Genomic DNA, 15240 nt, shown 5'->3' on the forward strand with positions numbered 1-15240 from the left:
GCAGAGTCACGGACAGAAAACCGTGGAAGCACCATGGTAGTGCTACCGTGCCTCCGTACAGCACCTTCCAGATTGCGGGCGCATTCAAGTGAAAGGGTCCGCGTCCGTGATACAGTGTGCACATGGCCGGTGCCTGTATATTGCGGAACCACTCTTTGCAAGCAACAATACGGGAATCAGCCGACAAAGATCGCGTGCATGAGCCTTTATACAGAGCCCGGGAGCAGGTAAGGCCAGGTTCACATGTCCGTTATTTCCATCCGGCTACATTCAAACAACAGAATTTCTGGGTCCACATCTGTTTCGCAATCTTGCGGAACGTGTCGGACCCATTCATTTCAATGGGGGCGGACAGCACACCGTGTGCTGTCCAAATCCGTAGTTCCGTTCTGCGGAAAAAAAATAGAACATGTCCTAGTCTTGTCCGCAATTGCAAACAAGAATAGGCATATTCTATGATAGCGGCGGTATGTACGGTCCGCAAATTGCGGAATGCAGATGGGCCGGTATCCGTGTTTTGCTGATCCGCAAAACACCACGGTCGTGTGAATGTAGCCTTAGGCCCCTTACAGATGAGCGTGTGCGGATGCGTTGCAAATGCTTTCAGTGAAAAATGCGCTGATCTATGTGAAGGCTTCACTACTAAGGTCCCATTCACGTGACGGTACGGTCACTGTGCCCGGGCTGCAAACAGCGTGTCCGCCATACACGGGCACCGACTGTGTGAAATCCGTGCCTTTGACTTGAATGGGTACGGCGGCCATACGTGTGAATGGGCCCTTGGGCTGGACAACCCCTTTAAAAGCCACACAGTTGGATTCTGCTGCATACTTCGGCACTGCTGTGGGTGAAATCCGCTGCGGCAATCCACACAACAGCGCAATTTTTGCTGCAAATCAGTTTGCTGCTTCAAACGTGCTGCGGACTTGATCCCATCCACTTAGGTTACATGCAGTTTGCAGTGCGCTTTACGTATATGTGCGATCCCTGCTCCTGACCTAAGGCTGAACATATACAGTAGTGAATGCAAGTAAGGCCTCATGCACACCAACGTTGTTGTGTTCCGTGATCCGTTTCCGTTTTCGTGTGTCTTCCTTTATTTTTGGAGGATCACCAGACATGAAGGAAAGTAAAAAAAGTGTAAGTCAAGTTTGCCATGCAAATGAAAGAAAAAAAGCGGACGCGGATGACAATCTTGTGTGCCTCCGAGTTTTTTCACGGACTCATTGACTTGAATGGGTCCACGAACCGTTTTCCGTAAAAAAAAAAATATAGGACAGGTTATATTTTTTTGACGGACTGGAACCATGGATCACGGACGCGGATGACAAACGATGCATTAGCCGAGTTTTCAACAGACCCATTGAAAGTCAATGGGTCTGCAGAAAATCACGAAAAAACAAAACAACGGTCGTGTGCATGGTGATATTTTTCACTGCGAGATGACGTTCCAGCCTTCCCTTTAGAGCAGTACTCTCCAACCTGCTGCAAAACTAAAACCACCAACATGCCCAATGCTGGGAGTTGTAGTTTTGCAGGAGCTGGAGGAGACCACAGCTGTAGGGATCCCTCCTGGAGCTGATGATGGCTCTAGCTGTAGTCCTGCCCAGTGCCCTGCAGTGCTGCAGCTGGCCGCCAGGTGGCGCTGTGTCGCGGCCCTGCCCCGGAAGCCGCCGCAGCGAGAAAGAGACTCCGGGAGAGGAAGACTGTGACTCGGGCCCAGGGGCCACAGACATCGGACACAGGCCCGGGGCAGGTGAGTGCACGGCCGGGGGCCACCGGGCTGTCCGGTCACTGCAGGGGGATGGTGTGTGCCATGGTAGCACGTATATATTGTATTACACGCCCACGTATAGCTGTAGGTGATAGATCTCAATGCAGACGTGCATGCAGGAATCATGTGCGGTATATAATACAGGGCACCCTCTATATACAGGTATAATGTGCGGTATATAATACAGTGCACCCTCTATATACAGGTATAATGTGCGGTATATAATACAGTGCACCCTCTATATACAGGTATAATGTGCGGTATATAATACAGGGCACCCTCTATATACAGGTATAATGTGCGGTATATAATACAGGGCACCCTCTATATACTGTATACAGGTATATGTGCGGTATATAATACAGGGCACCCTCTATATACAGGTATAATGTGCGGTATATAATACAGGGCACCCTCTATATACAGGTATAATGTGCGGTATATAATACAGGGCACCCTCTATATACAGGTATAATGTGCGGTATATAATACAGGGCACCCTCTATATACAGTATAATGTGCGGTATATAATACAGGGCACCCTCTATATACAGGTATAATGTGCGGTATATAATACAGGGCACCCTCTAATATACAATGTGGGTATACAGGGTAAATTATAATGTGCGGTATATAATACAGGGCACCCTCTATATACAGGTATAATGTGCGGTATATAATACAGGGCAACCTCTATATACAGGTATAATGTGCGGTATATAATACAGGGCACCCTCTATATACAGGTATAATGTGCGGTATATAATACAGGGCACCCTCTATATACTGTATACAGGTATAATGTGCGGTATATAATACAGGGCACCCTCTATATACAGGTATAATGTGCGGTATATAATACAGGGCACCCTCTATATACAGGTATAATGTGCGGTATATAATACAGGGCACCCTCTATATACTGTATACAGGTATAATGTGCGTTATATAATACAGGGCAACCTCTATATACAGGTATAATGTGCGGTATATAATACAGGGCACCCTCTATATACAGGTATAATGTGCGGTATATAATACAGTGCACCCTCTATATACAGGTATAATGTGCGGTATATAATACAGGGCACCCTCTATATACAGGTATAATGTGCGGTATATAATACAGGGCACCCTCTATATACTGTATACAGGTATAATGTGCGGTATATAATACAGGGCACCCTCTATATACAGGTATAATGTGCGGTATATAATACAGGGCACCCTCTATATACAGGTATAATGTGCGGTATATAATACAGGGCACCCTCTATATACAGGTATAATGTGCGGTATATAATACAGGGCACCCTCTATATACTGTATACAGGTATAATGTGCGGTATATAATACAGGGCACCCTCTATATACAGGTATAATGTGCGGTATATAATACAGGGCACCCTCTATATACAGGTATAATGTGCGGTATATAATACAGGGCAACCTCTATATACAGGTATAATGTGCGGTATATAATACAGGGCACCTCTATATACAGGTATAATGTGCTGGTATATAATACAGGGCACCCTCATATACGGTATAATGTGCGGTATATAATACAGGGCACCCTCTATATACTGTATACAGGTATAATGTGCGGTATATAATACAGGGCACCCTCTATATACAGGTATAATGTGCGGTATATAATACAGGGCACCCTCTATATACAGGTATAATGTGCGGTATATAATACAGGGCACCCTCTATATACTGTATACAGGTATAATGTGCGTTATATAATACAGGGCAACCTCTATATACAGGTATAATGTGCGGTATATAATACAGGGCACCCTCTATATACAGGTATAATGTGCGGTATATAATACAGTGCACCCTCTATATACAGGTATAATGTGCGGTATATAATACAGGGCACCCTCTATATACAGGTATAATGTGCGGTATATAATACAGGGCACCCTCTATATACTGTATACAGGTATAATGTGCGGTATATAATACAGGGCACCCTCTATATACAGGTATAATGTGCGGTATATAATACAGGGCACCCTCTATATACAGGTATAATGTGCGGTATATAATACAGGGCACCCTCTATATACAGGTATAATGTGCGGTATATAATACAGGGCACCCTCTATATACAGGTATAATGTGCGGTATATAATACAGTGCACCCTCTATATACAGGTATAATGTGCGGTATATAATACAGGGCACCCTCTATATACAGGTATAATGTGCGGTATATAATACAGGGCACCCTCTATATCAGTGTTTCCCAACCAGTGTGCCTCCAGCTGTTACAAAACTACAACTCCCAGCATGCCTGCACAGCCAAATGCTGTCCGGGCATGCTGGGAGTTGTAGTTTTGCAACAGCTGGAGGCACACTGGTTGGGAAACACTGCTCTATATACAGGCATAATGTGCGGTATATAATACAGGGCACCCTCTATATACAGGTATAATGTGTGGTATATAATACAGGGCACCCTCTATATACAGGTATAATGTGCGGTATATAATACAGGGCAACCTCTATATACAGGTATAATGTGCTGTATATAATACAGGGCACCCTCTATATACTGTATACAGGTATAATGTGCGGTATATAATACAGTGCACCCTCTATATACAGGTATAATGTGCGGTATATAATACAGGGCACCCTCTATATACAGGCATAATGTGCGGTATATAATACAGGGCACCCTCTATATACAGGCATAATGTGCGGTATATAATACAGGGCACCCTCTATATACAGGTATAATGTGCGGTATATAATACAGTGCACCCTCTATATACAGGTATAATGTGCGGTATATAATACAGGGCACCCTCTATATACAGGTATAATGTGTGGTATATAATACAGGGCACCCTCTATATACAGGTATAATGTGTGGTATATAATACAGTGCACCCTCTATATACAGGTATAATGTGCGGTATATAATACAGGGCACCCTCTATATACAGTATACAGGTATAATGTGCGGTATATAATACAGTGCACCCTCTATATACTGTATACAGGTTTAATGTGCGGTATATAATACAGTGCACCCTCTATATACTGTATACAGGAATAATGTGCGGTATATAATACAGTGCACCCTCTGTATAATGTGCGGTATATAATACAGTGCACCCTCTGTATACAGGTATAATGTGCGGTATATAATACAGTGCACCCTCTATATACTGTATATAGGTATAATGTGCGGTATATAATACAGTGCACCCTCTATATACTGTATACAGGTATAATGTGCGGTATATAATACAGTGCACCCTCTATATACTGTATACAGGTATAATGTGCGGTATATAATACAGGGCACCCTCTATATACTGTATACAGGAATAATGTGCGGTATATAATACAGTGCACCCTCTATATACTGTATACAGGTATAATGTGCGGTATATAATACAGGGCACCCTCTATATACTGTATACAGGTATAATGTGTGGTATATAATACAGTGCGATGATTGCCACAGGGTCCCCCCCCCCCAGTATTAATCATTGGTGGTAGTGGCCACAGGGTCCCCCTCCCCCTCCTATCATTGGTGGCAGTGGGCAGTTCCGATCGGAGTCCCAGCAGTGTAATGCTGGGGCTCTGATTGGTTACCATGGCAGCCAGGAGTCTACTGGCTGCCATGGTATGTTAGTGAGCAGCATTATACTCACGTGCGCCATGGCCGCCGGGCGCTCCTTCTTCTGTCTGTGCGGCGCATTGCTAATGCTATAAGCATTAGCAATGCGCCGCACAGACCTATCAGAAGAAGGAGCGCCCGGCGGCCACGGCGCACGTGAGTATAATGCTGCTCACTAACATACCATGGCAGCCAGGACTTCAGTAGACTCCTGGCTGCCATGGTAACCGATCAGAGCCCCAGCATTACACTGCTGGGACTCCGATCGGAACTGCCCACTGCCACCAATGATGGGGGGATGACCCTGTGGCCTCCAATGATTAATACTGGGGAGGGAGGGGGGTGCACTGCCCACTGCAGAGACTGAAGAACATTCCCGGCACCTGCCCTCTGAGAGGACGCTGTGATCCGCCCAATTAACACCTCAGGTGGCACACCTGAGGGGTTAATTGCGCGGATCACAGCGTCCTCTCAGGTCAGGTGCCGGGAATGCGAGTCACGGAATTCTTTACCCCATGCCGGCCGAACTGCTAAGAGCGCCGCTGCAAGCGGCCAGCAGGTATCGGGGACATTTGCACGAGTACAAGTACTCTGCAAATGTCCAGTATCGGTTCCTGCTGGGGCGGGCGGCCGCGGACGCAGATTTAGAAGTGGCCATATCACTGTTTTTTTTTAATACTATGGTATATCGTGATACCGGTATATCGCCCAACCCTAGTGCACATGAAAGTTTTGCTAATTTATTGAAAAAATAAATAAAAAAATCTTGCATTGACATAAGTATTCACACCCTTTATCCAGGATTTAGCTGGAGCCCTTTTGGCAGTGATCCCAGTCTTCTTGGGGATGATGTTTACCTTGATTTGGGGATTTTCTGCTGGTTTTCTCTGCATCTCTGTCAGGTTGGGAGGGGGGCCGTCGGTGGACCGCCATCTTTAGGTCTCTCCAGAGAGGTTTGATTAGGTTCAGGGCTCTGGCTGGGCCACTTAAGGAGTTGTCCCTAAGCCTCTCCTGTGTTGTCGTGGCTGTGTGCTAATGGGCCATTGTCTTGTTGGAAGGTGAACCTTCAGCCCAGTCTGATGTCCAGAGCTCTGGTTCAGGTTCTTCTTTAATAAGAATATCTCTGTACTTTGCTCCATGCAGTTTTCCCTCAACCCTGACCGGTCTCCCTGTCCTCCACAGCATGATGCTGCCACCACCATGCTTCACCGTAGGGATGGTATTGGGCAGGTGATGAGCAGGGCCTGGTCAAAAAGTTTAATCTTGGTTTCATTAGACCAGAGAATCTTGTTTCTCAGAGTTTTTTTGTAAATTTTCATGTGTCTTTTACTGGCGTCTCTGCCATGAAGCTCAGATTGGTGGAGGCTGCAGTGAGGCTTGACCTTCTGGAAGGTTCTCTCATCTGCACACAGGATCCTTAGAGGTCAGCCAGAGTGACCTGTTGGTTCTTCTTGATCACCCATCTTACAAGGCCATTTTCCCCCGATCACTTAGATTGGTGGGGCGACAGTACTAGAAAGTGTCCTGGTGGTTCCAAACTTCCTCCTTTTAAGATTTATGGAGGCCACTGTGATCTTGGGAACTTTCAATGGAGCAGAAATGTTTTTGTCCCCTTCTCCAGACCCGTGCCTCCACACAATCTTGTGTCTGAGCTCAACAGGCAGTTCTTCTACTTCTACTTCTCATGGCTTGGTTTTTTTCTCTGATATGCATTGTCAGCTGTGAGACATTATATACACAGGGGGTGTCTTTCCAAATCCTGTCCAATCCACAGAATTTACCACAGGTGAGTGACTCCAATCAAGGTGTAGAAACATCTCAGAGATGATCAAGAGAAATGGAAGGCCCCAGAGCTAAATGTCAAGTGTCATAGCCAAGGTCTAAATATTTACGTCTGTGCAAATTTTTAGTTTTTCCTTTTTAATAAATTTGCCAAAAATTCTATTGTCCTTTTTTTTCATTATGGGGTATTGACTGCCGGTTGACGGGGGAAAATTAGAATTTATTTTTATTTTGATGATGCCAGGTACTTCTCTGAGAAGACTTTACTAGTATAAGTAATGATTTTTCTCGTGGATGATACCATTTAGAACTTTCTGTATTTTTCATTACGTACTGGCCACTGGGTGGCAGTGTTGTGTACTTTGCGGTTCTTGACACTGTTATGTTATGATCTGGGAACAGGAACATGGAGCCTATTCTGATATATTGCCCACCATGTTAGGCCCCTTTCACACGAGCGAGTTTTCCGAGCGGGTGGAATGCGTGACGTGAACACATTGCACCCGCACTGAATCCGGACCCCTTCATTTCTATGGGGCTGTGCACATGAGCGGTGATTTTCCTGCATCACTTGTGCGTTGCGTGAAAATCGCAGCATGCTCTATATTCTGCGTTTTTTCACGCAACGCAGGCCCCATAGAAGTGAATGGGGCTGCGTGAAAATCGCAAGCAAGTGCAGATGCGGTGTGATTTTCACGCACGGTTGCTAGGAGACGATCGGGATGGGGACCCGATCATTATTATTTTCCCTTATAACATGGTTATAAGGGAAAATAATAGCATTCTTAATACAGAATGAATAGTACAAAAGCGCTGGAGGGGTTAAAAATAAAATAAAAAATAATCTAACTCATTTTAATCCACTTGATCGCGCAGCCGGCATCTCTTCTGTCTTCTTCTTTGCTGTGCACAGGAAAAGGACCTTTGATGACGTCACTGCGCTCATCACATGGTCCGTCACATGATCCATCACCATGGTAAAAGACCATGTGATGAGCGCAGTGATGTCATCAAAGGTCCTATTCCTGTGCACAGCAAAGAAAAAGACAGAAGAGAAGCCGGGCTGCGCGAACAAGTGGATTAAGGTGAGTTATATTATTTAACCCCTCCAGCGCTATTGTACTATGCATTTTGTATTAAGAATGCTATTATTTTCCCTTATAACCATGTTATAAGGGAAAATAATACTATCTACACAACACCTAACCCATTCCCGAGCTTCTGTGAAGAAGTCCGGGTTCGGGTCTGGGTACCAAACATGCCGATTTTTCTCACGCCCGTGCAAAATGCATTACATTGTTTTGCACCCGCTCGGAAAAAAAAACGCAATCGCAGTGAAAACTGACTTGTTTTAGTGTCAAAATCGCACCATTTTTCCTGAACGCATCCGCAACGCCCGTGTGAAAGGGGCCTAATACCAATTAGGTACTGATGGCCTATCCTGAAGATAGGCCATCAGAACTGAACTCGCGGAAAACCCCTTTATAAAATTCCATCATCAACCACTAGGGGGAGCTCATTGGTGCCTAAGGGTATAGTCACACGTTGCTGTTGAGTTGCAGATTTTTGCTAAATTGTGGCTAAAACTGAAACTCAGTTGCAGATTTTTTTTAAAAAATTTTTGTGGATTAAATTTTGTATAGTGCTGTGAAAAATCTGCAACATATTCGCTACATGTGAGAACATCGCCTCATGGTAACTGGACTGAGCAGCGCAGAGAATACGTAATATTCTATAAATCCAGGTATAGGGGTCTCATGCTGTCTGCAGGCCGGGCTTTTGTGGTAATGCTTGTGTGTGGTAGTTGCGTACAGTACATGCATCAGTATGGCGGTCGATGCATTATCTCGATCTGCCCTATGCATTATTTATCGCGCCTTGGTAGGTGCTGACGGAGGATGTCCGTCCTGTGGTCAGCAGCTTCCAAGCAGTGCATGTGATTAAACTCTCGAGCCTTCGAAGCATCGGGCAGGTTATGTTCTCACTTTGAATGTGCATTATACACCGCCATATAGGTTTTGGCATGGAGCCAAAAAAAACAGCACAAAAAAATGTTCTGGTAGACCTATAGCAAAAATGGTTTATCCCCATTGGAGCTAAACAGTGAATGGACAGCGGCTGTGGCGTCATTTTATCCCCATGTTGTTTTTAGGTAAAGCTACATTTTCTACCTATATCTTTATAGCGGCTAAAAGTCTTTTTTTTTTATTTATTTTTTAATGAATTTCTGTTGCCTGCAGCCTCCACTAGAGGGAGCTCCCTGCATGCTGTTTATACATTGCGCTCAATGATAAGACAGTATGCAGTGTGCTCCCTGTAGTGGCGGTTGCTGGAATTTCAGCCTTTAAAAGGGTACTCCAACTCTATCAAGTTATCCCCTATTAAATCGGTGGGGGTCTGAATATATGGAACCGCACTGATCACGAGAACGGGGACCCCTGAAATGAATGGAGTGGTTCTTCGTCCTAATCCGTATACTTTCATTTACACTTTGCCAGGTGGCCACTTACCTGAGCAGCACGGTAATGATCAGGTCATAAAGGCTGGTATTTCGGAGGCGGGGGAGGTCAAAGGTAGAGACTGTTGATGTGAATAGGGTTAAATATTAAAGCTGCGGCCTGCTGTGCTGTCACTTCTCTCTGCAATTCTGGTGCATCTCGTCTTAGAATTTTGCTGTGTGTCGTCCCTCTATCATTCCTCCTGGAAGTATATGAATAAATTGACATGCCCCGATAGTGTCCAGTAAGTTCTGACGGAGTCTGTGTATGAGCGCACCCCCAAGAGAAGTGGTAACACCCAGTGTCAATTTATTTACCTATTTCCAGGAGGAATAACAGAGGAACAGCACAATGCAGAATCGTCGGCTTTATATTTGCTGAGATATTACAGGGATAATCCCATGAAAAAGCAGGATGGGTGATAAATGGATGATCACTGGAACCCTCCACAATCACTCCATAGGAGGCCCCCGAATTCGTCCTCAGTCTGTGACCACCCATAGTCTCAAACCTCCTTGATTTATCCTTTTTTTTTTTTCTTTTCTTCCTGCAGAACAAGAGGCCGTGGACTTTACAATGTCCTCCTTGGCATGTGGTTGCCCCCATCTTGAGTCTCTGGGCGAGGTGACCAAAGAAGAGCTCATTCAGAAATCTCACGTGAGTAGCCATCTTCTTTAGACCTATTGGCAAGACATAGAGAAATGCAGGCCTGCATCCGACGGGCGCCATACGCGCTTCCGCAGCACGCCGGACAAACCCTGCTTTTCCGGTGTGTATTGATGGCAGTGCTCTACCTACTAAGCCAGGCTGTGTGGCCCCCTGGATATGGCTGTGACCACCCCTCAGGCCACTGTATGAGCAGCGGCTGGGCTGCTAGGCGGCCATGGCTTTGGTGGGCACTGCTGGAGCGGAGGTCTCTGTAGGGGCATTGCAAGACTTTGTAGAGTATTTTCATACACGGTGGACGCGCTGCAGAGTTGCACGTGCAAAATCCACATCAGATTTTACAGCACCGGAAAAACGGATGCAATTTTAGCAAATGTCATCCATGCACTTAGGAAAACGATCCGCGGTGTAAATTGACCTGCGGTGCAGAATTAAAGGCTATGGGCACCTTCAGGGGCAATTTCTTTTTTTATTATTGCACTCTACTTATTTTGGGCTAAAAATTATTTTTTCAATTAGTCTTTATTACGAATTTTCAGCCACTTTCCCAGTGTAAGGGTATTTTCACACTTGGGTTGTTGGATTCCGGCAGGCAGTTCCATGGCCGGAACTGCCTGCCGGATCCGGCAATCTGTATGCAAACAGACACCATTTGTAGACGGACCCGGATGCATTAGGATAAAACTGATCAGTTTTTTTCCGGTATTGAGCCCCTAGGACGGAACTCAATACCGGAAAAGTTTAACGCAAGTGTGAAAGTACCCTAACGGTGTAAATTGTGTATTTCTAGAGCAGCAGGTTCTATGTTTACATTCAATCCCATCATCTGACTGCTCATGTGAATCCCTTATCTGTGATCTCCTGACCTCAGAAACACTTATTTAAAAGGGTTTTCCCATCTCAGACAATTGGGGTATATCGCTAGTATATGCCCCCATTGTCTTATAGGGTGCAGACCCCTCACCTACACCGATAATGCCCTCTATTCATTTCTATGGGGCTGCCAAAAATAGCTGAGCGCTCCCATTCACTACTACGGGGGAAAGCACTTGGTGGTGGCCGGACTCGGGGGAAACCCAGCGTCCTCTGGCCAGCACCTTCCCTGCTCCATTCTCAGTGTAGGTGCTGGGACCTGCACCTATCCTACAATGGGGGCATATCCTAGCAATATGCCCCCATTGTCTCGGATGGGAATACCCCTTTAAGCCGTATTCTTATCAATACGACAAGTTCCGAAAACAGGGCTACAGACTGAGCTGACAGTCTGCAGCAGACACGCTCTCAATTAACCCCTGTAGTGCAAGAACTGCTGGAAATTTTTTAATAAAGACCAATTGAAAAAAAAAAAAAATAATTATACTTTTTTTTTTTTTTTTTTTTTTTTTGGAGGTATTAGGCAACTGTGTGTCTCGGGGGTATCACCAGATATGCAGCTGCCGTCACCCTGTGCCCAGCTGGTGCAAGTGGTGCATTTCAAAATCCAGCCGCCCGCATTGCCTGCTCAGGAATCTTCATTAAGTCCCATCAATGTTTAATAGTCGTCTCTATCCTTAACTGGAAGCGGCGAGATGCGTATCTTTGATCTTGGCACTTCTTCGGCTGAGAGCTGGGTTGTGCTCGGGCCCCGGGTGCAGCGGATCCTTTCAGCTTTAGGGGGTTATTACATGTCAGGAATATCCCGCCTGTTACGATCTGTTCCCTTGTTTTCCCATGCAGGGCAGCTGCCAAGACTGCAAAGTCAGGGGACCAAACCTTTGGGCTTGTTTGGAGGTAAGACCGGTTCTTCTGCTGTTCTTTTGCTGATCCGATCTCTGCAGTCTCGTAAAACTCTCGCTCTCTTCTTTGGCTAGAATGGCTGTTCCTACGTTGGCTGCGGAGAGTCGTACGTGGACCATAGCACTACTCATTCTCAGGTCAGTCTTCCCGTGCACTGAATGCCAGTAGAAGGCCCCGAGATTCGGCTTGCTGTTAATCATTCTTACAAATTTGGCGCGGGGTCGACTACTTCAGCATCCTAGCCTGCGGGATAATCCACCTTCACTCTGCACCTGCAGGCCTGACTCTTGGCAGAGCACATGAAAAAGCATGGGCTCCTGAGGATTGGGGTGTAGGCAGACGTTGGCACCGTCACACGGGCACATGCTGTACTTCCACCTACTGGATGCGTTCCCGGATATTTATCGGGTTATTCGTTCAACATTTGGATTTCAGTCGTGTGTTTCTGGTGGATTGAAATGATAAAGGATTATAATATTGATAGCTTATCCATAGGATAGTCCATCAGTATATGATCGCTGGCGGCCTGACTTCTGGTATCCTCCCTGATCCGCTAAGTGAAGGTTCTGTGGTGTTCATTTTTACACATCCACAGTGCCCTTCATATGGTAGTGGCTTTCCCTGGTACTGCAGCTCAGACCCGCTGCAGTACCAGACACAGCCTCCACCAAATGCATGGCGCTGTACCTGAGTGAGCAGTAAAGGGTGCAAGAGCTGTAAGCCCTTCATTCAGCTGATCGGAGGGGAGCAGGAGTCGGGCCCGCAGCAGTCAGATTGGCAACCAATTTTACAGTTAGGCCCCATTTACACAACCGTGGAACCGCCATGCCCATGTTGCGAACCACAAACCACGGACACCGGCTGTGTACGCTCTATATCGCGGTGCAAACCCTTCAATGGGCCAGCAATCCTCAGGATGCGGCAAAAGGTAGGACATGTTCTATCTTTTGCGGCACGGAGGTACAGACCTGGAAGGGCTTCCGTGTGTTTCCGGGTCCGTGCCTCCATGCCGCACAAAAATAGAACATGCCAAAGCCCCAGCTGCAGAGTCCATATTAAATGGCTTGGCTTCTCATGGCAGCCCTTTTCTGCTCTAGTGGTCCGGCGGTCATCTGATGGTACATGTAGAAATCCCCCCATGTCCTGCAAAAAATAATTCGCCATACTTCTACTTCTCTATGGCCCTTAAAGGGTTGGGACACCATTAAATGCTATTTTAATAGAATTCAGCATGAAAAACAAGTTACTTTTGTAATTTACGGTCTGTTGCAAAAACGCTCCAGTTGTGAAATATTCCATTTACTTCATTATAATGGCTCCCCCTGGAGTATAGTAATGTGCACGTCCATCCACTGAGGGGGGTCGCACATGCCCAGTTCCATCCTTCAGCTGTCCACCGGCCTTATCTACCGTTTAAAGTCATGACAATTGCAGGGAGAGAGCAGCAGCAGAAAGGACATGCCCCCTGAGCTGTGACAGGGAGAGATTTGTAGCAGAGAGGACCTGCTTACTGAGAAAAGACACACCCCCTAGGCTGTGCTAGGGAGAGAGCTGCAGCAGAAAGGACATGCCCCCTACAAAGGACCCCCCGCCCACATGAGCAGAGAAATAGGAAAAATGAATGAGGAGATCTCTGGGGGCATGTGAGGTACAGGGCTGGTTTTAGATTGTCATGTAGTATATGATGTCTGATTTGCATTAGTTACGTTGGAGGTTCTGCTCTACGTCTGTCATGGCGATCGTCTGTTCCTAGAATCGGTAGCTGTTCTCTGTACCATAAATTGCTGGAAATGAGGAGCTGGTGCTTGCGGCGCGAGATCAGTAAACAGAGGAGTACAAGGAGCAGCGGGCGGGTGGCGCGCCGTCGTCTGCTGTAGCGCTGACATTTTTCCTGTGCTGATGCAATCCGTTCTCCAGGGCGCTGTGTGTGTGATGGCTTATTAGGCAGAAGGAGCCGCTGTGTGACAGATCGCTGCCTTCTGTTCTCCTCTGTGTGTGTGTATATAATACATATTCCTTTAATCCGACATCTGATAATCCAGGGCCCGGCGGGGTTCTGTAGTTCCTGGCTGCATGCTGCTCTCCTGACGGACTCGCAGACAGAGGCTCCCGAACACCCAACGGCTTGAGAAGATGCTATAAGTGTCTGACAGATGCAGGTCCCACCTCAAGGAGACCCACACCTGTCTCCAAGTCCGGTCCCGCCAGGCGACTGCCACCTCCCGGCGGAGAATGAGTGCATGCGCCCTCGGCGGTGAATGGAGAGGGCAGCGCGTGACCATGTCTCTCTTCACTCTCTACAGTAGAGGGGTCAGGGAGTCCTGTTCTGAAGACAAGTGAGGTTCTCAGAGGTGGGACCCATGCCCAGACATTTATGGCATCTCCTGTAGGAATACCCATTGTATCACCTGGTAAATCCCCCGCGTGGATGCTCTGGGGGGGTCCTCCTGCCTGTCTTTGTTTGCATCCCAGCAAAGTTGACGTGCCACATCAGCATGAGGACCACTGTAGTCGGTCGCTGTCAGTAAGTATGGGATGTGACTTCTGAAGCCAGTGATTGGCTGCAGTGGCCACTTGCCACTTATTTGAATACATTTTCAGCTGTCATGTATATTCTCTGACCTGTTAGAAAGGTACTAGATGTAAACTGTAGTGAAGGTAATTTTCTTACCAGTGACTGTATTTGTGAGTTATAACCTCCCTTTCTGATCCTCAGCTGTGTCATGTGACCAACACTCTGATTTTCCAAATAACACAGCATCTTGTGTGGTCAGGAAGACAGTTTCTCTGTGTATTCCTATAGGAATAAATAGAGAAGTAACTGACTTTCTGTCCTGTGTCAGTTGGAAATCAGTGTTGGTCACATGACACAGCTGAGGATCAGAAGGGAGGTTGTAACACCCAAATACAGTCAATGGTAAGAAGATTTCATCATATCCATTTCTAACAGGCCAGAGTATAACATTTCTTTGTGGGAACGCTACTTTATTGCAAAATTCTGGCTTGGGATACATTATTTTCTGTTTCAAAATTTTCCCAGAAACGGCGCTACTTTTGTCCCATGGCTGTGTTTGGTATTGCAGCAGTCACTAAAA

At 46.2% G+C, this 15240-nt stretch overlaps 1 protein-coding gene across 1 annotated transcript in view; it reads left to right on the forward strand.

Annotated features, from left to right (window-relative positions):
- Positions 1-1657: 1657 nt before the first annotated feature.
- The window catches only part of USP33 (ubiquitin specific peptidase 33), a 39086-nt gene continuing 25503 nt past the window's right edge, over positions 1658-15240 (forward strand). The window contains exons 1-4 of the mRNA XM_044300758.1: positions 1658-1756; positions 10257-10360; positions 12086-12139; positions 12220-12282. Of these exons, the coding sequence (XP_044156693.1) occupies positions 10280-10360; positions 12086-12139; positions 12220-12282 (198 nt within the window). The 5' untranslated portion in view covers positions 1658-1756; positions 10257-10279. The remainder of the gene's footprint in view (positions 1757-10256; positions 10361-12085; positions 12140-12219; positions 12283-15240) is intronic.

The sequence above is a fragment of the Bufo gargarizans genome, chromosome 7 (genome assembly GCF_014858855.1).
Source record: "Bufo gargarizans isolate SCDJY-AF-19 chromosome 7, ASM1485885v1, whole genome shotgun sequence".
NCBI lineage: Eukaryota > Metazoa > Chordata > Amphibia > Anura > Bufonidae > Bufo > Bufo gargarizans.